This window comes from Stegostoma tigrinum, chromosome 2, assembly GCF_030684315.1.
Source record: "Stegostoma tigrinum isolate sSteTig4 chromosome 2, sSteTig4.hap1, whole genome shotgun sequence".
In the NCBI taxonomy this organism is placed as follows: domain Eukaryota; kingdom Metazoa; phylum Chordata; class Chondrichthyes; order Orectolobiformes; family Stegostomatidae; genus Stegostoma; species Stegostoma tigrinum.
In genome coordinates this window covers 20,809,286-20,834,141 of record NC_081355.1, presented here as the reverse complement: position 1 = coordinate 20,834,141, position 24,856 = coordinate 20,809,286, and the positions used below count along the sequence as shown (strand labels likewise).

Here is a 24,856-nt window from a genome sequence, read left to right as displayed (position 1 = left end):
ATCAGGCAGTCATTACTACTCTAAATGGTGCCATTAATTTTCAAAAACTGTATGGGATATGAGCATCAGTTGGTGAAACCAGCATGTGTTGTCCATCCCCAACTGTGAACTGAGTAGTTTGCTAGGCCATTTCAGAGAGCATTTAATAGTCAATAATGTTGCATTGGGCCTGGAGTCACTTTAGGCCAGCCCAGGTCTGGATGGCAGTTGGCTCCCCCAAAGGACATCAGTAACCAAATGTGTTTTTATAAAAATTGATTGTTTCATTGTCATGGTTACAGTGACACTGCCATTACCCTTAATTTTAGAAACTTGTCATCTTAATGCAATAAAGATGTCACAGCTCTGATATATAATTGGTCCTGAAAGTGAGGAAACAAGGTAAATAAATGTAAGTCTCATTACTTACAGTTTAAGTAATTTGCTTGTAATTGGCTAAGCTTCTAATATCTCTGCTTGCTGAGAGATAAATATAGCCTGGATACCATTAAGTCATTTTGTTCTGTTCAAACATTATTATTCACTCTTTTGAAGTTCCAGATTAGATAGCAACAGTCAGAATCCGTGATTTTTGCCAGTGCCTCTGAAACAGTGATGCTGGATGAACACAGCAGGCCAAGCAGCATCTCAGGAGCACAAAAGCTGACGTTTCGGGCCCAGACCCTTCATCAGAGAGGGGAATGGGGAGAGGGAACTGGAATAAATAGGGAGAGAGGGGGAGGCGGACCGAAGATGGAGAGTAAAGAAGATAGGTAGGGAGGGGATAGGTCAGTCCAGGGAAGACGGACAGGTCAAGGAGGTGGGATGAGGTTAGTAGGTAGATGGGGGTGCGGCTTGGGATGGGTGAGAGGAAGAACCGGTTAGGGAGGCAGAGACAGGTTGGACTGGTTTTGGGATGCAGTGGAGGGGGGGGGGGGAAGAGCTGGGCTGGTTGTGTGGTGCAGTGGGGGGAGGAGACGAACTGGGCTGGTTTAGGGATGCAGTAGGGGAAGGGGAGATTTTGAAACTGGTGAAGTTGATACCATTAGGCTGCAGGGTTCCCAGGCGGAATGTGAGTTGCTGTTCCTGCAACCTTCGGGGGGCATCATTGTGGCAGTGCAGGAGGCCCATGATGGACATGTCATCGAGAGAATGGGAGGGGGAGTGGAAATGGTTTGCGACTGGGAGGTGCAGTTGTTTGTTGCGAACTGAGCGGAGGTGTTCTGCAAAGCGGTCCCCAAGCCTCCGCTTGATTTCCCCAATGTAGAGGAAGCCACACCGGGTACAGTGGATGCAGTATACCACATTGGCAGATGTGCAGGTGAACCTCTGCTTAATGTGGAATGTCATCTTGGGGCCTGGGATAGGGGTGAGGGAGGAGGTGTGGGGGCAAGTGTAGCATTTCCTGCGGTTGCAGGGGAAGGTGCCAGGTGTGGTGGGGTTGGAGGGCAGTGTGGAGCGAACAAGGGAGTCACGGAGAGAGTGGTCTCTCCGGAAAGCAGACAGGGGTGGGGATGGAAAAATGTCTTGGGTGGTGGGGTCGGATTGTAAATGGCGAAAGTGTCGGAGGATGATGCGTTGTATCCGGAGGTTGGTAGGATGGTGTGTGAGAACGAGGGGGATCCTCTTAGGGCGGTTGTGGCGGGGGCGGGGTGTGAGGGATGTGTAGCTGGAAATACGGGAGACGCGGTCAAGGGCGTTCTCGATCACTGTGGGGGGGAAAGTTGCGGTCCTTGAAGAACTTGGACATCTGGGATGTGCGGGAGTGGAATGTCTTATCGTGGGAGCAGATGCGGCGGAGGCGGAGGAATTGGGAATAGGGGATGGAATTTTTGCAGGAGGGTGGGTGGGAGGAGGTGTATTCTAGGTAGCTGTGGGAGTCGGTGGGCTTGAAATGGACATCAGTTACAAGCTGGTTGCCTGAGATGGAGACTGAGAGGTCCAGGAAGGTGAGGGATGTGCTGGAGATGGCCCAGGTGAACTGAAGGTTGGGGTGGAAGGTGTTGAAGTGGATGAACTGTTCGAGCTCCTCTGGGGAGCAAGAGGCGGCGCCGATACAGTCATCAATGTACTGGAGGAAGAGGTGGGGTTTGGGGCCTGTGTAGGTGCGGAAGAGGGACTGTTCCACCTAACCTACAAAGAGGCAGGCATAGCTGGGGCCCATGCGGGTGCCCATGGCCACCCCCTTAGTCTGTAGGAAGTGGCTCCCGTGACTCCCTTGTTTGCTCCACACTGCCCTCCAACCCCACCACACCCGGCACCTTCCCCTGCAACCGCAGGAAATGCTACACTTGCCCCCACACCTCCTCCCTCACCCCTATCCCAGGCCCCAAGATGACATTCCACATTAAGCAGAGGTTCACCTGCACATCTGCCAATGTGGTATACTGCATCCACTGTACCCGGTGTGGCTTCCTCTACATTGGGGAAACCAAGCGGAGGCTTGGAGACCGCTTTGCAGAACACCTCCGCTCAGTTCGCAACAAACAACTGCCCCTCCCAGTCGCAAACCATTTCCACTCCCCCTCCCAGTCTCTAGATGACATGTCCATCATGGGCCTCCTGCACTGCCACAATGATGCCACCCGTAGGTTGCAGGAACAGCAACTCATATTCCGCCTGGGAACCCTGCAGCCTAATGGTATCAATGTGGACTTCACCAGTTTCAAAATCTCCCCTTCCCCTACTGCATCCCTAAACCTGCCCAGTTTGTCTCCTCCCCCCACTGCACCACACAACCAGCCCAGCTCTTCTCCCCCCCCCCCCCCCCCCCCCCCCCCCCCCCGCCCACCCACTGCATCCCAAAACCAGTCCAACCTGTCTCTGCCTCCCTAACCGGTTCTTCCTCTCACCCATCCCTTTCTCCCACCCCAAGCCACACCCCCATCTACCTACTAACCTCATCCAACCTCCTTGACCTGTCCGTCTTCCCTGGACTGACCTATCCCCTCCCTACCTCCCCACCTATACTCTCTCCATCTTCAGTCCGCCTCCCCCTCTCTCCCTATTTATTCCAGTTCCCTCTCCCCATCCCCCTCTCTGATGAAGGGTCTGGGCCCGAAAAGTCAGCTTTTGTGCTCCTGAGATGCTGCTTGGCCTGCTGTGTTCATCCAGCTTCACACTTTATTATCTTGGAATTCTCCAGCATCTGCAGTTCCCATTACCTCTGAAACAGTTGTGGGCTTCATGGGATGTGTTTAGGTATCTCTCTTCCTGTACCTTTTGTGGGTATAAAGTCTGTATTTAATCATACCAAAGAAAACTATGCCACCCGTGTAAGCTTGTTGTTTCAGAAAGGAGAATCCTGTCAAAATTAGTTTAATTGTGTTTGTATTACTGTGTGTTTAGATATGACAAATGAAATGTAACTCGAAGTTTCAGTGTCCAACTACAAGACTGTCTCTAAAGTATTCTTCTTGCCACTAATCTTTTTCAAGGGTACCGTCTGTCAGACCAGTTCTACCATGTCCTCCTTAATAAATTTGACCGACAAGGGCGAGGACAGGTAGCCTTTGACGATTTTATTCAGTGCTGCATTGTCTTGCAGGTAAGCTTGAGATCGTTCCATAGCTATCCAGGCTGTTCAGTGAATAGGAAAAAGGTAACTGAATGTAGAAAACTTAGGAGTAAATCTGAAGAATAGGATTGAGCTATTAAGTTGGAACTCCTGATTTCTAGGTGACACTTATAGACTAATCATATGATACATTAATTATCTACCTGTTGGTTATTGTGAATCCTCGTTCAGCAAACCTGGAAGTGATCATAAGAATTAGATTGGTCTGAACATTCAATCTGGAGTGAAACAAAGACAAGGTTGCTAGAAAAGCTCAGCAGGTCTGGCAGCATCTGTGGAGGAGAAAACAGAGTTAACGTTTTGGGGCCAGTGACCCTTCCTCAGAACTGTTCTGAGGAAGGGTCACCGGACCCAAAACATTAACTCTGTTTTCTTCTCCACGGATGCTGCCAGACCTGCTGAGCTTTTCCAGCAACCTTGTTTTTGTTTCTGATTTACACATCCACATTTCTTTTGGTTTTTATTCTGGAGTGAACTAAGACTGTTTCACATGCATTTTCATTTGAGGTGTCACTGGTGTGTACACCAATCGTGTGAAGTACAAAAAAAAATGATTACTTCACCATCCAGTAAAAATATTACCTATGAGCATATAGCATAGATGTAAGTTTTTAAGTGTCACAGCTATACAGCATGGAAGCAGACCCTTTGGTCCAACTCATCCATAGCAACCAGATTCTACATTAATTTAGTCCCATTTGGCCCAGTATCCCCCTCAACCCTTCCTATTTCAAATACCATTCAGATAGCTTCTACATGTTGTAATTGTACCAGCCTCCTCCACTTCCTCTGGCAGCTCATTCCATAAATGCTCCACTCTGTGGAAAAAGCTGCCCCTTAACGTCCCTTTTAAATCTTTCCCCTCAACTTAAACCTATGCCCTCTGGTTTTGGACTCCCCCACCCCAGGGAAAAGACTTTGGCTATTCACCCTATGCGTGCTTCTCATGATCTTATAACCCTTTGTAAAGTCACCCCTCAGTCTTTGACACTCCAGCAAAAATACCTCAACCCCTCCAACCCTGGCAACATCCTTGTAAATCTTTTCTGAACCTTTTCAAGTTTCATAGCACCTTTTCCATAGCAGTATTCCAAAAGCGGCCTAACCAATGTCCTGTACAGCAGCAACATGACCTCTCAACTCCTATACTCAATGCACTGACCAATAAAGGCAAGCATACCAAATACTCCCTTCATTATCCTGTCTACCTGGGTCTCTTTTGAGGAACCATGATCCTGTGCTCCAAGGTCTAAGTGTTATAAGTCCTGCCCTGATTTGCCTTTCCAACATGCAGCATTTGTCACTCCTTGGCCCATTGGTCCATCGGATCAAGGTTCTGTTGTACGGAGGTAACCTCCCCTGTCCACGACATCACCAATTTTGGCGTCATTTCGAAACTTACTGGCAATACCTCCTACGTTCACATCTAGATCATTCATATAAAATGACAAAAAGCAGGGAACCCAGCACCAATCCTTGTGGCACACCAATGGTCACAGGCCTTCATTTAGAAAAGCAAACCTCCACCACCACCACCCTCTACTTTTGAGCCAGTTCTGTATCCAAATGGCTAGTTCTGTCTGTATTTGATACTATCTTATCTTGCTAACCAGTCTACTACAACAGACCTTGTCAAATGCCTTACTGAAGTCCATGTAGATCACGTCCACTGCTCTGCCTTCTTCAAAAACTCAAGTTAGTGAGACACTATTTCCCATGCACAAAGCCTTTCCAAATACATGTTAATCCTGTCCCACGGGATCACCCCTAAACAACCTGCCCTCCACTGTTGTCAGGCTCACCAGCCTGTTTCCTGGCTTTAATAGTGACACCATGATAGCCGACCTCAGTCTTCTAACAGCTCATCGGTGACTGACTATGATATAAATACCTCAGCAAGGGGTCCCGCAATCATTTCCCTAGCTTCTGTCCGAAATCTAGGGTACACCTGATCTGGTCCTGGGTACTTATCAACCTTCATGTGTTTTAAGACACAGCACCACTACCTCTATAATATGGACATTTTTCAAGATACTGCTATTTATTTCCCCAAGTTCACTATCTTCTGTATCCTCTTGAATACCCAACAGACCTGTGCAGGCATTTAAACTGCAGAAACCTTTTTCAAACTGTGCTTTGTCCAGTCAGCATATTCATCTATCCTATCTCCATGTGCTTATCTAGTCCTCCGTTTAATACATCCAAGCTATTCCTGCTATCTATTCTCAAATTCTTCCAAATAAAAGACTGTAGTGATAAGTTTAGTGTTCGCTGGAATCTGTCCTGTGATGGTCTTATTTATAGCACTGACAAAGTGAACATTACTTTTGTATCGCCACCTCAATGCTGAGCTGGTGCATCCTTGGAATCTTCTAAAGTTTTATGAATTACATTGCTGTGGAACAACTACAACAGGGATGTAAAGACTTTCTGAATGGACATTTTGGACCAGGAAAGCAGTACCCAGCTCAGTTGTATGATGAATCAGCATTGGGTAGGAGTACTATGATTGTCACTGCAATGCTTAGAGAGGGGAAGGATCGGTCAGGATTTCTGTTCCTTATCACTACTCTGACTTTTCTATGTGAGATGAGAGCATGATCCCTAATAGTTGACTTGTTTGGCTCTGCATCTTCACCAGAGTAGAAGAAAGCTTTGGGAGTCAATCGGTGTAGTTCACTAAATTTTGATAATGGGATTTCATTTTCTGTTCATAATGTTGACTGAAGATTGGAAGCTTGCTCAGATTAAATCAAAATTCACAGTTGAAACCCTTGCTTTAGGGAAAGGATGAGAATAATCACTTTGACAAAGTTCCTGGCTTTTGTCCCAGCTTGTATTTGAAACGCTTAAGGATAATACTTAAATCTAAATAGTACCAGTTTGAATGTTGAATATTTTACTGCATATAAAGATTTATTTTTCTTTGTGCAGAGACTGACTGACTTATTCAGGCGATATGATACTGACCAGGATGGCTGGATTCAAATTTCATACGAACAGTACCTCAACTTGGTCTTCACTGTCCTATAAACGTTTAATACTTTATAAACCTTTGACTGTAGCCAACTTTTGAGTCAGGTGATTGTTGCAGATTATTATGTCACAACTTAGACTTAATTGAGAACACAAAAGTTAAATACTGATGTAAATCTTAAAGGCATAATGTACAAGAAAATGTTGACCAATTTCTTTTTATAAAATGAAGACATTTAACTCCTTTAATATTGGCAGTTGCTTTTTGCATGCAGATGTGCCATACAATATTTTGTTGCATCTGTAACAAATGAGTTGATTAACTATTTTAGATATATAATAGCCAAGCCCATCTAGAGCAGGAGAAGCTTTTAGTTATGCATGGTGCCTTATGAAATTAACTGTAATGCAAGTATTTAGTCCAAACTGAGTAAATCTGTAAACCTAGGCAAGCTGTACCCTGGTAAATTTAGTTGTTTCATTTTAAATTCTTTGTAATTTATATTAAACAAAATATGTTAATAGTTTTGAAATTGTAATGGGTATCATAAAGCATCATGTAATATGCACAGACTTGAGCTTTTTGTACTTAGCAGGGGAAATGCCATTTATGAAACTTGATCTTGTATACACAATGCTCTAAACAAGTAGAAGTGGTGCCAAATATTTATCTACTGTAACATTTATAATGCTAACAGTAATTCAAAGTGAAATAAATCTTACTTTTGTTATCTGAATGGATTTTGACAAGAAAATTAATATTACTTTTTTCAGACAAAGAATAATAAATGTGGTAGGCTGTCAATCTCCCAACTCCACCCTCCTGGATATGTCTCTTAAGAATTGACTTTCTATCTTTTGTTTTTTTTTTAAAAAGAATCAACACCGACCTAGATTACACCCCTGTCAACTCTATTCCCTTTTCACTTTCTCCATCATGCTGATTGTACCCTCTATATCAGATTCTTTGAAAAGCTTGAGTTATTGCTTCAGAGGGATGAGTAGTAGAAATATCAGATCATTGTAATGAATGTTGCAAGCTAATGACCCCCATTAAATAGAATTAAGTAGTTTTTTTTACAAATAACAAAACTGACCCCTTTTCAGCAACCAGATAAACAACAGTTAGTCCTGCATAAGCTTCTAATCTACTTTCTCAGTATTGGATTATATAAGTCATTGCTTCCTTTGAGTGAAAATCTTCAGATCCATATTTGTTAGCAGTGACTTTCTGCCCTTTAATGTTGGCTACGTTTTCCCCTTCCAAGTCCAAATACACTGTCTTTACTGCTCCTTGAGAGTTAAACCAGGGACTTACTGGTCTATAAGGCAGAGAGGAACTTTATAGGTAGAAAATGCTTTTCAGGAGTGCAGTTCCTTTCCTTTGAATGTAGCAACTTCATATTCATCAAAATGTCTAAATTTGTGCAAATGTGATTTGAAATAAGATTCTTCTTCTCCTCCTCTTCCCCCCCCCCCCCCCCAACTACTGTCTGAACTCAAATAATTCCAAGATATGATTTATGATAAATGGAACATGTATCTGTTGTAGGAAATTTAGTATCATTGTACTTCAGTTGTTTAAAAAATGTCATTGTTTAGTGACGTGCCGTATCTATGGAGCAAGTGGGACTTCAACCCTGAAATACCACTAATTAAAACACTTAGCCTATGCAGCATCCTTAACTTCCGTTCAAAGCAATAAGTAATTTACTGAGTGGAGTACTGAAGTAAGTTTTTTAAAAAAGTTTTGGTTTATTTCACTTATTTATGGTAATTGTTTAATACATCACATTCATACAAGATTAATGGATATACAGTTGAAAAGTATTAGATTTAATAGCTAGCATATAGTGTTTTGCATTTTTAAATTAAACATAAACCAAACATCTAAGGCAGGCAGAACTTCATAAACTGAAGTGACAAAATTGATTTCTATCCTCCTAGTGAAGTGGTAATTTTAAGGCTTACATATCATCTGCAACCATGGTCACTGCTGCAGTGATTGTGCACCAAAATGCTGAGATTTAAAATTAGTTTACACATGCTTTTGCAAAAAAATCCTTCTTCGAATAGTCCATCCAGTTAAAGGTCATCTCTTTTCAGACGTTACAACTGGTCTAGTCCATGCAGGAGCTGCAGAAAATAAATGTATTGTAGTTGACTGCATTAAATTCCATACAAATCACCATAAACATTAGTCTAAGTTTCCAATATTAGTTAGACAATTCAGAAGTCCATAGATGCAATCTAGGTTGCCAACCCAATCAGCAGAGGTAGTATTGGTCATTGTGCCAAAAAAGTAATCCAATGGTACAGCTCTAGTATGCTGCCTATATAGTATTTTCACGTGTGCCACAAGTTTTTGTCCAAATTTCATTTTGCAGGGCCTTACTTGTTGGGTGAAGTGACCTGTATGCTATTACGACCCGATACCGGCTAAGATTCCCAGTTTTTTAAACACATTGGTCCCATGATGTTTCATTGACAACTTGGTGTTACATCACCATGGTCCTACCTAATTTTTTTTTTTGCACCTGCAGTTATTCACTCTAATTCCAGACTGTCTTTAAGAGTTCACAGTACTTCAGGGTTCCTATTCATCATTAAAAACACTGAGCACTGAGGTGGAAACTGGAATACAGTCAGAATCTGGTAAATTCTTAAAGGAGAAATCTGCTGGACCAGTGGAGTAGAATCATTTGGAGTATTCTTTCAAAAAAATTGAATGCATTTCCTCCTTGTGTTTTGAACCTTTAACAATATTCCCATCTCAACTCTAAGGTTTGGAAACCAAAAAAAGTGGCGACTAGCTTTTTATTTATGCCTCTGAAGGATCGTAGGATTCTATACTTAAGGTATGGTTTTAATGCAAATTCTTTTATTAAATGAGTCACACTGAAGGTGTTTTCAGTCGCCAACTAAATGCTGTATTACAAGAATATTTGTTTATCCGTGTATTAGTTGATAACAAGGGTGGCTACATAGTTGATTTTGACAGTCACTAGTTTTGAGACTTGTAAACAGCACTGGAGCAGCAGAAGACATTTCTTAACCAGCTACTGTTCCAGGCAGCTTTCCTATAGTGAGCTAATATTCAATTGTAGCAATGCCTCTCACTTATTGAATTATGTTTAAATAGCAATTCTTACTAGTGTACTTACTTCATTTTTACCTTGAATTAATATCTGTACATGTTACATTAACTGAAATAGTTTATTTCTCAATCTATGCTATAGGGGCATTGGGTTGGTGTCCCACCATTAGGATAGTGAACTAGATAAATTAAAAGCCCTACAAATGAAAGATATCCACAACTTGGTTTTATTTGATATCAGTAAAATGTACTTCCTGTTCAAAAAACCAATTTCAAATCAAAACAAGGTTTCAAACAAAAATAAAGTTGAGATTTAAGTTGTTCTCAGTTTGCTGCAATTGTTTGACAATGCCAGGAATCTACAGCACCCTAAAAGAAACACCTCACATTGCATTCCAAAGATGAAAAGTTAAGCACGTTTGCTAAGATTTGAGTCGAGGCTATTAGTACCTTTTTAAACTTATGATTTACTTTGAATTAATTGAACTACTTGCTATTGGACATTTTTCCTTGACTGTATTACCGTGTCATGAAGCTATTCTAGAAAAAGACAATATTGCAAGCCATTTTACTTCAAGTGTAGTGGGAGATAAGGCAGACGTAAAGGACAGAGATACAATGTCTGAAATAGAAGGAACCATTAAATAACACCAGCTAGCAGGTAAGCCAGGAAGGCAAGTTCAGTGATCAGCAATTTAATAGGATCAAATTGAGGGAGCAGAAGGCAGATCTCTTTGGACAAAAGAAGAGACAGGATGGGATTTCAGGGAAGTGGCAGAGGAAGTTGATCAAATGTCTCATGTCTGAGACAAAAAAAATCCCATGAGATTCTAAATGTGCTAGAATAGAACTGTTTCACAAGGTAGTTTACAACAGGAAGAGATGCCAGGAGTTAGCTTTATATTCCACACTGATTTTAGGAAAGCAATTTTGCTATTACCTATGTATTTTAGGTGGTTCTGGCTGCTTTCAGCTGCCTACTATATTCTATCATGACCACTGAAGCAATGAAAAGTAAGTTATAAATATTTCAACAGGCCATAAACAATGTTGTTTGTCATTTTTTCATTTAGGTAGACAAAATTCAACTAAAGCAGAAATGCAGAAGATTTTCAGGTAGATGACAATAAGGTCCATGACAATCCGGACCCTAGCCAAGATTAGACAACATGCATTTTGAAAAATCTTGAGCTTGTGAATCCATAGTATGAACTTCTGTGGACTCAAGGCATCACCTGTAATTAATTCAAAGTTCACTATTCAGAATAAAAAAAACTTACATTGCAAAAAATTCTGTTGACGAGAATTGCTTGCACTACTTCCAAAAGATGAATGGAAGTTATGAATAGTTTCTTGTAGAATCTGCCTCTCACGTCCCTGTATTTAAAAGAAAACTTCACATTTAGGTGAAAAATATTGTATCTGTTACATCAATGTTTACAAGGCAAAGATTGAAAGTCTGTACAAGCAGGTGGCTTAAGAACAAAATGGATAAGTGGTACCATTGGCGATGCTGTCAGAAATTACTAATATAGGGATTATTAGTGCAGGTTACCATTTACTATAATACATTTCTGTTGGATCTAAGTCAAGGTGAAACTCCATGGATTGAGTAGAGTACTTTCTTCGTTTACCATGTAAACAATTAGCTTACACTATATAAATATTGGTCCAACCATGAAGTACTATATCAGCCTACTAGCTCAAGCCTACAATCAGTCACTGAAAACAAAAAGGCAAGTAAAATTAAAGGATCACATTTAAATTCACCATATTTCAGACAGATGTTAGCATTAGCAAATGACAAATTTAGAGAAGATACTAGACCCAGAGTTGAAGCTCGTGCACTCATTCCTCATTGAGTACAGGTCAATTCTTAATTTGGCTGCTGGGAACACATCCCGAGAGAAAGTTTAAAAAGACAGCTGTCAACTCTAACAAAGGGTACCCCTCTACATAGGCCAACAGTGTAGAGAAAATAGTTTTATTAATTTTCTTCTCCTTATTAAAAGTGATACTAATAGTTATAGTGAGTTTTGAGAAGATTTGTAGCTCAGGTTGAGGTTCTGAATGCAAGTTTGCTCGCTGAGCTGGAAAGTTCATTTTCAGACATTGTCACCATTCTAGGTAACATCATCAGTGAGCCTCCGATGAAGCGCTGGTGTTATGTCCCCCTTTCTATTTATCTGGTTAGGTTTCCTTGGGTTGGTGATGTCATTTCCTGTTCTTTTTCTCAGGGGATAGTATCACCAACCCAAGGAAACCTAACCAGATAAATAGAAAGCGGGACATAACAGCAGTGCTTCGTCGGAGGCTCACTTGATGATGTTACCTAGAATGGTGACGAAACGTTTGAAAACAAACCCTCCAGCTCAGCGAGCAAATCTCATCCAGAATTAGTTATTTTTAAAAATCTAACTTATGGAATATTAGAATGTTGTCACTGAAGTACAAATAGAAGTAAGCTCTTTAATTCTTTCATTATGATTGTCAGTTTAAATATACAGTTCCAATATATAGCCATATTAGAACTCAAAGGTCTCACATCATGAAGTCACTGTTAGATTAGGATATCACTGCTTGATATTCCTCACTTGTCCACAGCCCCAGCCTAGTGTTTCTTCATGTCCAAATAGGAGGAATTGAAATTCATACTGACCAACTCTCATCTCTCTAACCAGTCATAGTATCACCTACAATGGTTTCTTTTCCTGATCTGTTACCACTTGTGTCTATCTTCAACTCTCTCGTTTCCCAAATGCATGCTGCCCCTCAGCAGCATCTGAAAACGTTTAGGTTTCTCTTTCCGTCAGCTCTCTCTACTCTTCCAGAATCACTACAATATCAGATATCCAGGATTGGCTCTTTCAATTCTCAATTCATTGACTATAAAGTAGACTGGCACTATTTTACCCAGAGATAGAAATTTCAATTACATATCACTGCCATCACTAAGATTGCTCATTTTCACCTGCATATTAGCTTCTCTGCATCAACCCATCCCGCCCATGATGAATAAGGGACCACAATTTTCCTTTTTTAAACTATGAAGTGGAATGGAAGTTAGACACTGCCAAACATCAAAATCAAGTAGGATTGTGTGATATGTTTGCAGCTGCATATGACTGTATTACCTTTGGAGCACAGAGGCACATTGAACCACAGCAGTACAAAGAATCACACTCTTCTATTTGACCCAGCAATTTGATACAGATATTTGACAGCAGAGTAGTCGGAAATATCAGATTCTTCCACTGCCTCAACTCTCCCTGTGCTATGAACAACTAAAATGTCTGCAGTCTTTTAATTCTAGCCTTGAACATCCTGGACTTTAATTGCTTGTTCTTGTGGCTGTGCCTTCAGTTGCCTAGGTATTAAGTTCTGAAATTCCTGCTCTAAGCCTCTTTTCCTTCCTCTGTAGTCCTCATGTCTCACATTTAATAAGTCTCTGCCCAAGTGGCTCAGTGGTTAGCATTACTGTCTCAGTGCCAGGGACCTAGGTTCAATTCCAGCCTCCAGGCAACTGTCTGTATAGAGTTGGTACATTCTCCCCATTTCTGCATGGATTTCCTCTGGGTGCTGTGGTTTCCTCCCACAATCCAAAGATTTAGGTGGATGAGGCATGCTAAATTGCCCGTAGTATCCAAGCTAGAGGATTAACTGTGGGAAATGCAGGGTTACAGGGAAAGGGAACCGAGGAGGATCTTGAGTGGATTGCTCTTTGGAGGGTCAGTGTGGACTTGATGGGCCAAACAGCCTGCTTCCACACTGTAGAGATTCTATGAATTCTGTGTGGGTCTGTGGCACATTTGCTTTATAACACTTTAATGAACGTCTTTGAGATATCACACTACATTAAAAACAGTATTTAAATACCAATTGTTATGAATGTCAGAGGTTTAGTGGAACCAATAAAAGGGAACAAAAAACTGCTAATAATGCACCATCTGATCCTTTGCGATGCCAATCGGCAGTTAACAATCAAAATGTCATTATTTCACAGCCAAGGGGTCTGGAGAGAAAATTTCTTTTCAACGTTTGGTGTCATATTCAAGATCTCCATCAAAAACAGGGTTCTTTAAGAATGTATGAAAAATTTCTGGACACATGAAATGGGTAAAGAGGAATCTGTTTGAATAGGTAGTGGCTTCGTCATAGCTATAACTTGCGTGATAGTTGAACATACATTAATCATAAAAACCAAGCTTTTCATCCTTGGTTTGATTATATCAGCATGACAACTAAGTCAAAATAGACTATCAATATTCAACTTCTGTCATCTGATTCTAATACCAGTGTCCTTCTATGAATTAAAAATACTTATAGATGAACAGCAGCATAGAGACAGGGAAACAAAGAACTGTGGTACAGTCGATCTCAAAAGTCAGCACCCAATGAAAAAGCCACTTGGAGAAAATCACCATTCACCGAGAAATCAAAGCTTATCCAAAATCCCTGCCACTGCTAGAGAAACAGGACAACAGTTAACCTGGTGGTTCTCAAGTTTCATGCTTACAACTCAAGGGCTTCAAAATAGTAAGAGGCAACTCTGTGTGCATCCCTATTCATCTTTGCAACCTTATAATCTGCGTTGAGCATTCAGATTAGGTGTGTTTACTTATTTTTCTTCCTTGGGGTTAAGAGATTTAAAAAATGAAACCTTTTCTTCATTCAAAGCCTTGGAATTGGTTCTCTTCATTTTTGATATGGTTAACTGGATTTAATAGAAGCCTGATAGTTATGTGCTAAAAAAACGAAATGAAGTTACTTATTGTGACTGACAGAGTGTTCAAAAAGAGGGAAGCCTATCACTCCTCCCCTCCTGGTTGTAACAACAATTATCATGCTATCAGAGTCTTACAAAGAATTTTAATTTGGACAGTACACAAGAGAAAACTACAATGAAGCATTTACATGAGTTAAAAATAAATCTCCTTACACTGTGTTAATTGCACATTACTGTTTGGACTATTTCTTGAATAACTCTCAGTCCAAAGATGTTCAGGTTAGGTGGAGTGGCCATGCTAAATTGCCCGTACTGTTCAGGGATGTGGAGACTAAATGGGTTATAAGGGGATGGCTCGGTGTGGACTTGTTGGGCCAAAAGTCCTGTTTCCACACTATAGGGATTCTATTTAAAAAAATGAGCAACAAACTAAATCAAATTTTAGAGACCAGAATACTAAAGTTATTTCTATCCATACCTTTCCAGCATTCAACTCTGAGATTGCAGCCAAGATCTGTTGCCTTGAACCATCTGTCTTTACACCCAACTCCTTCAAATCACCATCAGTTAGTGTTAGGAATGCTTCCATATCCACCTGTAACGACAAGAGTGAGCTCTTATCTTTGGATGCTTGACCAAACATATATTCTAGCATAACTCTTCTTCTAATTAGCACCTTCCATACAGAAATTCTGCTGGAAATGAACACAACCCATTAAGATATTTGGTACTGAACATCCCATTTAAATACACTGCTGCTAAATAGCATATTCTGCCTTGGACAGTCAGTTTATATTTGGAGCAAGGTATATCTCAGTTTGCATTTCGTAATGTTTCAGTGATAGGCTGGAGAAAGGGGAAGGAAATGATGGTGAAACATGCTCACAGGAAGAATGAAGAAAGGTTTCTCTCTTTTGCACATAATTTCATATTTGGATACAAAGCCACAGGAAGGAGGAGTGGTAGTCGTGGCAGGGAAATATATGTAGCTAATACACTTCCAATCCGGTAAACATCCTGGTAAACTTCTTTTGCACCCTCTCCAAAGCCTCCATATCCTTCCTTCAGTTGTTGCTGTTGTACAGGGCCTTGGTGAGACCACACCTAGAATGCTGTGTGCAGTTCTGGTCTCCTTTTCTGAGGAAGGATGCTCTTGCACTCAAGGGAGTACAGCGAAGGTTCACCAGACTGATTCTGGGGATAGTGTGTCTGACATATGAGGAGAGATTGACCAGGATTGATTTTGCTGAGTTTAGACAAATGAAGGGGGGTGGGAGAGAGAAGTGGTGGAATCTCACAGAGACTTATAACATTCTAACAGGACTGGTCAGGGTATATGCAGGTAGGATGTACCCCACAGCGGGTATGTTCAGAACCAAGGGTCACAGTATGAGGTTTTGGGGTAAATGATTTGGTTTGGAGATGAGGGGTCATTTCTTCACCCAAAAAAGAGTGGTGAGCCTGTGGAATTCATTACCACAGGAAGGAGTTGATGCCAAAACACAATGTATTCAACAGGCAACTAGATGTAGCACTTGGAATGGGATCACAGGTTATGGGAAGAAAGCAAGATTAGGCTATTGAGTTGGACAATCAGCCATGATCGTGAAGAATGGCAGAGCAGGCTCAAAGGGCCGAATGACCTCCTCCTGCTCCTATCTTCTATGATTCTATGTAATGCCTTTCTGTTTCCATCCAGCAACAAAGAATAAATACACAATGCTACATGCCCAGGTATTACTTAGAAATAGGGCTTATGACTTTAAACAATATAATTATTAATCTGTGCATTTTACACCATCCACTTAATGTCAGATTCCTAAAGGGATCCTTACATGTAAACTTCATTTTAACTTGGATCTCAGAGGTTGTGTGGAATAGAAAGAAGGATGTAAAGATAATTACAACTGCTTGGGTCAAAATTGGTTGCAATCTCTAGCAACAAATCACAACGTCATCCAAGTACTACATGATCAGTACACCAGGTTGAACAGTCAGATTGTTAACAGACAGGGCCGGTTTCCATCAGACTTGAAAAGCATGAGGGCTAATCTGATTGAAGTGTATAAGATCTTGAAAGGGCTTAGGTGCAGAAAGGATGTTTATTCTCGTCAGTAAGTCCAAACTAGAGGGTACATTTTAAAATCAGGAGTTGCCCTTCTAGGATAGAAGAAATGACTTTTCTGAAGATTGTGTATGGCTTTGAAACTCCTGGCCTCAGAAGATGGTGGATGAGGTGTCATTCAATACTTTTAAGGCAGAGCTAGATTCTTGTTCGGCTAGGATATCAAAGATTATCAGGATAGCAGGAAATGTGGAATTCAAAACAAGCAGATCAGTCACGATCCTTTTAACTGGCGGAACAGGCTCACAGGGCCTAATGGTACTAATGTTCCTATTTCACATTGTGAACAGAGTTCACTTTTAGGTGGCATTTCCTTTGCTAATTCATTTCAGACATTATGCAGTTCATGTTATAACAAAGAAAAAAGTGGTTTTCAAATAATTTGAATGTCAGAAAATACACAGTAGACAATTCCAGTGAAATTGCACTGCAAGATCATTCACCATAAAAAAGACTTCTGTGGAAATCCATCATTTAACCAATCTATTAAACCTCCTTCTTAATACATTACTGTCACAGAAACAATAGCTGCATTAGACAACGGCTGAAACAAGACAACAGAAACTATATATTTAAAAAATTTTATTTGCAGCTGAAATTGAAAGAACAACATTTTGCAGTGCAGTGAACAGATCTGCTTAATATATAAAGAAACAATCAGAAGAACAGACTGGACTGACATTCTTTACAAGAATGAAAACTTACCATCTGGTTATATTCACAACTAGAGACAGAATTGAAGTGGAAGACTGCAGAAAGACAAGAGAGGATATAGAGATTTGGGATATCATACGCCATTGAAATATACACAGAAATAAGCAAGAAGTCAGAACTCTCTCAGAATCACACTAATCAGGATAATTGTCAAGAATTTCTCTGTCAAGAGTGAAATTGAAAGGAGTATATAAAAAAACGTGACTAATCAAAATACTATTAAAGAACTAGAAGCAGAACTGTGACCAACACTGAAATAGTATGCTCATTCCATCTAGTGAATATCTATTAAACAACCAAGGAAACGAGAAATGTTTGAAATATTTTGAGAAAATAAGTGAAATAGCAAGTAGGCTATTTCACTGACAAGCTCAAGACCAGCACTGTCAGGTTCATTGAGAGCTAACTGCACTCTTGCTTAAACCTGAGCCAAGGAATAATAATATGACAAAAGGTCTTCCATAAGAAAACCCAAGAATTTCTGATGAAGGTGGTGATGATAAAGCTTGAAAGGATTAAAAAGTGAAATTAAAACCAAAAATAAACCTAATATAGTATTAATAAAAATAAAACTGACAATACATTACAGGTAAGATGAATAACATGATATCCTTTGGCTTTTCCTTAATCCTTCCAGGATTGATCAGATATAAAATACTCATGTAAAGAAAAGTTGACAATAAAATCACTCATCAAATTTGATAAGGAAAATGTTTAAAGAATAGCAGAAATTATAGACAGAACACATCTGAAGTAGAAGGAAAAACTCCTGCTTTATGCACATTGGAATGTAGCAAATGTTGGAAGTTGCTGCTACAAAATAAAATATTTTACACCACAGGGATCTTTTGTTTTAGTCCTGTAGAATGCACAGTTTGACACAATAAGCAGGTTTTGCAAGTTAAACTTCCACATAACTTTAATAAGATATGAATAAAGATACTAACTTCTGAAGAGAATCAAAACAATATTACCTCCTGTTCTTCAAATATAGGTTGGTATTTTTCCAACGATAACCTTTTTAGGATACTGGATAATTCATCTGGAGAAACATGAGGAAGGATCAGCAAATTATTCTTCAAAATCAAAATTTACTTGGAATTCATCTGTGAAGCAGTAAAGTCTAAGAATATTGTATGCCCTTATACAAAAGGACATACAAAATAAAAGCAGATTTAACTTCACAAACACAGCTTCAAGAGAAAACAAAGACCTGGACTTATGACCATCTCGATGTTCAACGTTGTTAGCAAGAGAGTTTTAAAATTTTGATTCAGTGACAGTGAAGGAATGGTGATCTAATTTCATTTAGACTGGTTTGGAAGGCTAACTCCTAAAATTGGGGGCAATGTTATTAGCACGGATAGGGGGTTGGCTAACTACCAGGAAACAAAGATGAGATAAATGGGTAATTTTCATGTTACCAAACAAACTAGTGAGGTGCCAAAGGATCAGTAGGATTAATGCTAGAATGTCAAATTTTTTAACCTACATTAACAACTTAGACAAAAGAGCCAAATGCATTGGAGCCAAACGGAATTCAATTCTGATTTTCTCAAAGTTGGAGGATATCTGCAACTCTCTGCCTGAAAAGACACTGGAGGATGTTAGACCATACAACATATTTGATTAACAATCAATAAATTTGAGGAAGAGATGGACAATGTCCTGATATTCACTGTACACTGAAGCAGTGAATTCCATAAATTCATTATCATTTCAAAGAAATTTCTTCTCACTAGTTTTAAATCTGCCATTCCTTTGGCTGAAAGCTTCAACTTCTCCTTCTGGGCCAAAAGCAAGTGATGTGGTGGTTGGGTGGGGGATGGGCTATTTCTGCATGAAACAAAGAGAGCGAGCAAACAGGTGCAGCAGGTATTCAGGAAGGCTAAGGGAATCTGTATCCTTATTTTAAAGGAGGCTGCAGCATAAGTGGGGAAGTCTTGCTACAACTACATAACAGTGTAATAACATCAGGAGTACTGAAAGCAGTTTTGGTCCCATCATTTAAGCAAAGATATTACTTCACTGGACATAGCTCAGATAAAAATAAATATGATGATCCTCCGTTTGGGGAGACTATCTTGTGGGCAAGAATGACCAGGTTGGGACTCTACTCATTGAAATTTAGATGAATGAGCAGCGATCAAATTGAAATTTCTAGGATTCTTAAGGGGACTGACAGGATGAATGCTGAGGGGATGAATCTACGGCCAGAGGGTATAGTCTCAGAATAAAGGGCACCAATTTAAGACTGAGAGGAGGAGAAATTGCTTCTGAGAGTTGCCAGAGAAAGCTGTAGGGTAGTGCGTAGGAAGTGTGAGGTTATGCACTTCGGTAGGAATAGAGGTGTAGACCATTTTCTAACTGAGGAAAGATTTTTGAAATCTAATACAAAGGTCACTTGGGAATTCTGGTTCAGGGATTCACTGGTACATCTGAAGAGGAAGCTGAAGCAGGACATTATTAAGAAGAATAACAATATGGCTATAGACAGAATGGGCAGAAAAGAACTTTTCTCCTTGGTGGAACGATCAGTGGCCAGGAAGCATAGATTTCAGGAAAGGGCAGGAGCTTTAGAGTGGATTTTACATAAATTTTTTTTCACTTGAGGGTGGTGGGAATCTGGAACTCTGCCTGTAAAAAGGTAATAAAAGCAGAAATCCTCAATATTTAAGCAGTATTTAGATGTGCACTTGCAATGCCAAGACATGCAAAGCTATTGACCAAGTGTAGAAAACAGGATTAGAATAATTAGGTGGATGTTTTTGACCTGCACAGATTCAAGCCGGCAGAAGACCTAGAGACCTCTAGGATTCTACGACCCTATAACATTTGCTGACAATCCAAGCATAGATAAGAAACAAAGTTGTGAGAAGGTCACATAGTTTCAATGAGTAAAATGTTGGCAGACAAGTTTTATTTGGGAAAAGTAGAAAAGCAGAATGTTATTTTAGTACAGGCAAACAGTAGGGCTGTGATCCAGAGAGATTCAGTTATTTTTGTATACGAATCACAAAATGTTAGCATGCATATGAATTAACTAACTAGGAAGGCAAATTAAATGCTGATATTTACATGGAAATGAAATATGTAAGTACAGACTCTGTTGCAACTGCACAGGGCACTGGTGAGGATACGCTCAAGCTACTTTGCAGTTTTGGTCTCCTTACCTGAAGGAAATATTTGTACTGCGAAAAGTTCAGAGATGATTCATTAGTCTGATTCCAGAGATGAAATAATGATCTTACAAAAAAAAGGTTGAGTAGGTTGGGTTTATACCCATTCAAGTTCAGTTGCATGAGACGAGATCTTATGAACATAAGAGAAGGCTCGACAGAGTAGATGTTGAGAGAATATTTCTCTTCGAGAAGAAATCTAGAACAAGGAGCCACATATTCAAAATGAGAGGTTACCTACCTAGAATGGAGAGAAGGAGAAATTGTCTCTTTCCAAGGATTATTAATCTTTGGATTTTTGTAATTTAGATCACAGCTGCGGTCTCATTTAATATACTCAGTTAGACAAATTTTTGATCTCAAAGGAAAGTAAAATGTTTTAATGTGACTTCACCTGACGAAGGAGCAGCGCTCCAAAAGCTTGTGATGTCAAATAAATCTGTTGGACTACAACTTGGTGTTGTGTGATTTCTGACCTTGCCCACTCCAGTCCAACACTGGCACCTCCACATCAAAGTGTTTTTTTTAAGAAATCTAACTCTTTTCCTGAAAATTTCTTGGTTTTTCTTGTAAGATATATGCCCAATTTTCCTATGAAAGTAATGATTGAATGGGCTGCCCCCAATCAATGTTTTCATAAATTATTTCAAATTTGTATCATCTGGTTACAAATCATCCCAACAACTGTAGCATTTTCTCCCTTTTTACTTAGTCTATTTGGTAGGTGGGGGTGTATTAATCTGAAGACACGAGGTGACCAACTGCTGCTGCTATTTTTTAGTGTACATAAAGAACTACCTTCATATTCCAAAATGATCATAGAATGGTAGAGGAAAGTGGGATCAAACAGTGCCATTGACTCATTTTAGCAAATAATGGGAAAATCAGACGTTGACCGGAGACATTGTAATCTGCATCACTTGGTCTGGAAGGCCCTGGAGCAAAAGTAGGCTACTCTATCCATTAAACTGCTCTGTCATTTAATAAATTCATGACTGATCTGATAATCTTCAGCTCCATTTTCCTGCCTTTTCCCCACAAAACATGTTTTTCTTACTGATCACTCACCAATCTTAGCCTTGAATATAGTTAACGACCCAGTCTCTATGGTAAGGAACGCCACAGATTCACGGCTTCAAAAGAAGAAATCCCTCCTCATTCCCTTGATATATGAGGCTCCTTAAAATGAGATTACACCCTCTTGGTGCTAGACTCTCAGGAAACTAATACACTATTACAACAACCAATTCTGTATCTACCATTCTGTTCAATCACACCCTCTCCTCTACTTTTGGCCTTATCTCCATCAATAGCATTAATCTTCCTTGTCCTAGTTATTCTGCACAGCATAACAGGGTCAGTTAACTCAGACAGTAAAACAGCCACTTTGCAATGCAGAATAATGTCAACATCATGGGTTCAATTCCTGCAATGGCTAGGGCTACCATGAACGATTCTTCTCATCAACCTCTCTCGCATGAGGTGTGGTGACTCTGACATTAAACCACCAACAGCTGTCTCTTTCTAATGAGCTGCCCTGAAATCTGGTAGGACTATGGCAACTTTTCTTCATAGTATGACACCATCCTTTTTCCATAGTTAGGCTCTGTAAAAAGCCAAGAGCCCACGGTATTAAAGGTAGTATATCAGCATGGATAGAAGCTTGCTAACTAACAGATGACACCATTGGGATGAGGGGGTATTTTCAGGATAGCAATCTGTAACTAGTGGGTGCCACAATTTTTATAATATATCAATGACTCGAATGAAGAAAGTGAATGTTCTATAGCCATGTTTGCAGATGACTCAAAAATACATAAAATTCATCTTTCATTTTCTTAGATATTACATTGGTTCCTTCAAAGCACTACATTTTCATAACTATCAACATTCACAGGTGTTATAGCACACTTAGTTGAATCGTATTTAGCCCAAAAAGCTCTGCCAAATCCTGCTGGAGGGAAGTACAAAATATCCACATTACAAAATATGCATTACCTTCATCTGTGAGGGTTCCACTACTGGACCCGCCACTGCTCTTAGACTGCTGATGTGAAGATGAGGCTAGCGATGATTCCCCCTGGGGACTCTTAGGGGTCGGAGACGGTGATGGAGTCAGAGTAGGAGAGGTGCTCTTTGAATTTGATGATGTACAAGATGATGGACGCTGTTTCCCACATTTCTATGTTAACAGAAGATATAATTTGTGTAAATTGACACTCGAGTAATTCTAGAGCAATAACAGTTTAAATTTTAAGTGCTGTTCGTGCTCTGCTCACTATCAAGACGCCTACATTTCTTATGACTGCAATACAGTATAAAATCAAGAAAATAATAAGACAGAAAAAGACTAATTGGATCAAGCATGTTCTATATTTTGATGCCTACAATATTATAACTAGACCATTTGTTTCCCACCTGACCAGCAGGTAATCTCCTGGAAAAAGGCAAAAAACGGATCTGATTTAGGAGTCAAAATGAAACTGACAAATTGCTCTCCAGCACAATAAGGCAATCAAGAATAGTCTAGCATATCACAATAGTTAACTTCAAAATTTAGTATCTAATTTAAAGCCCAACACATTTTTAAACTGATTTGCAAAGCAGGAGGGCAAAGAGCACTTGAGTTTCTTTGCTACATCTTTTGCAAAGTGAAAAAACATAATATGTCTAGCATAGTTCTTTTTAATTCGGGCATAAAAAAAATTAGATCATATTCCTTTTCTCTTGACAAAAGAAATATATAATGATTATTTCAACCCATCATTATTCCAGTTTTTAATAGTTATCAAACCAAAACATGTTAAACCAAATTTGATTGTTTATCTGGAGCTGATTAGTGCAAAGCTCTGAATGTCACCTTAAGAGCGGGATCATTATTGTTATTATACACAAGGTCAAATGACACACTATTCAAATGGTCACATTCACCACTTACCTGTACAATGCAGTTACTGTCAGCTGGTGAGACTGGCAGCTCAGGAAGGCTAGTTTCAACAGAAATTGGGTGAGGCAAAATCTCACATCGGTTTGTTTTTAGCTCAGGTAAGCCTGCTGCCTTCCGTCTCTGGGCAGCAATTTGTGACAAGACATTATCTGAACTTCCTCCTGTGAATTTAAAATGATGTAATTTCAGTTACATTCCTCAATTGCTGATAAGAGATAGACACCAAGATGAAGGTCATAGGGATATCCCAATTAAATTCAAACCTTAACCATGCTGTGAAGAAAGCCATGCAGAGCAGAATGAGGAAAGACAACTGTTAGCAGCCACTAGCCTATCGACATGACTTCCAGCAGCTTAAATGATGACACAAACTGAGCCTTGAAGTCAGTTGCTTGCTTTTCTCCATGCTAAGCTGGAAAAGGCTACAGTCATTTCAATAGGTATCCTCACAAGAATATACGATGAGCTTTCATAAAAGTTACCCCAATGTGCCTACAACCTTCTTTATAAATATTAAAAATATTTATCCTCCAACAACTTATGCTCATATCTTATTCAGATTGTACTTCACCACATCAGAAGTCACCTACTGACTTTTCATTAATTTCAATAACCTCACAATCCTTCTCTTCTCTAAACAACTACCTCCTTAAACACTAAGTACAGAGTGAATGGATTTTAGTTAATGTGATATACTTTATCCTCGTACTTGCCTTAGCTGCACGTTCTCCTTCCTCTCGTCTTAAATAGTTTTCTTCTACTTGAACTCTCAGCTCTGTCATAATTTTCTGCTAAGATTCATCATATTCCCATTACTTCATTACAATTAAGCAACTCTAACCAAAACTAACTCACAGTATTCAACATAACTGTGACAAGATACTTTATCCCTTTTAGACATCCCTGCAACGTTAGTCGTGATATACCATATCAACATTCTCAGTCATCCAGTTTCACTAGATTATATCCACGTATTTCTATTTTGACCGAACAAACCTACAATGTTTTTTTTGTTCCTTTCTACTAATCTATCTTGTGTTGAGATCTGTCCAACAGGCTTCAAAGATTGTTCAAAACGCAAGCGAACTACGTCTACTGCTGTCTCAATCTACACGTTAGCAGTTTATAAATACAAAAATTAAAATATACCTATTAAATTGATTTGTTAGGATTTTCCCTTAACAAACGCAAGCCAAATCTCACCAGTTAGTTTGTATCAATTAGATATTACATCAAATTTCTTACAATTAATTCTAAAATTTCTTTCCTGTAACAGAAGAATAACTTGTCTATGCTTCTCCGGCCCCCTACGTATTCCTGTTAACCACCTTACATTTGACATTCTGCAATCGATAACCCAAATATCTAGGAAATTACTAAGCTATTTGAGCACTAGTTCTGCCAGACCAACATGAACATCAAGAATTGAAGGCTGAATTCCATACAACTCAGGTGCTTTATTCATTCAAATATGCAGACATTAACTCTGTGGTAATGGGAAGGTCCAAGTTCTCTACCACCAGGCAACTGTTTGAA

The 24,856-nt window shown here is 39.7% G+C and overlaps 2 protein-coding genes across 4 annotated transcripts in view; one reads left to right on the top strand and one right to left on the bottom strand.

The window, feature by feature from the left end:
* pdcd6 (programmed cell death 6) overlaps nucleotides 1-7,269 on the top strand; it is a 29,445-nt gene extending 22,176 nt beyond the window's left edge. Inside the window, exons 5-6 of the mRNA XM_048554936.2 lie at nucleotides 3,417-3,526; nucleotides 6,491-7,269. Of these exons, the coding sequence (XP_048410893.1) occupies nucleotides 3,417-3,526; nucleotides 6,491-6,589 (209 nt within the window). The 3' untranslated portion in view covers nucleotides 6,590-7,269. The remainder of the gene's footprint in view (nucleotides 1-3,416; nucleotides 3,527-6,490) is intronic.
* Nucleotides 7,270-8,091: 822 nt separating this feature from the next.
* Nucleotides 8,092-24,856, bottom strand: part of LOC125461187 (ankyrin repeat and SAM domain-containing protein 6-like) — a 47,446-nt gene continuing 30,681 nt past the window's right edge. Inside the window, exons 10-15 of one of the 3 annotated variants that reach the window (XM_048549673.2) lie at nucleotides 23,312-23,481; nucleotides 22,372-22,555; nucleotides 18,169-18,236; nucleotides 14,834-14,950; nucleotides 10,910-11,006; nucleotides 8,092-8,668 (exon numbers count right to left, since the gene is read on the bottom strand). In XM_048549673.2, coding sequence (XP_048405630.1) covers nucleotides 8,625-8,668; nucleotides 10,910-11,006; nucleotides 14,834-14,950; nucleotides 18,169-18,236; nucleotides 22,372-22,555; nucleotides 23,312-23,481 — 680 coding nt within the window. In that variant the 3' untranslated portion in view covers nucleotides 8,092-8,624. Of the gene's footprint in view, nucleotides 8,669-10,909; nucleotides 11,007-14,833; nucleotides 14,951-17,185; nucleotides 17,230-18,168; nucleotides 18,237-20,367; nucleotides 20,573-22,371; nucleotides 22,556-23,311; nucleotides 23,482-24,856 lie in introns of those variants that run through there. The other 2 variants (XR_007249426.2, XR_007249428.2) reach the window with 2 other exon arrangements.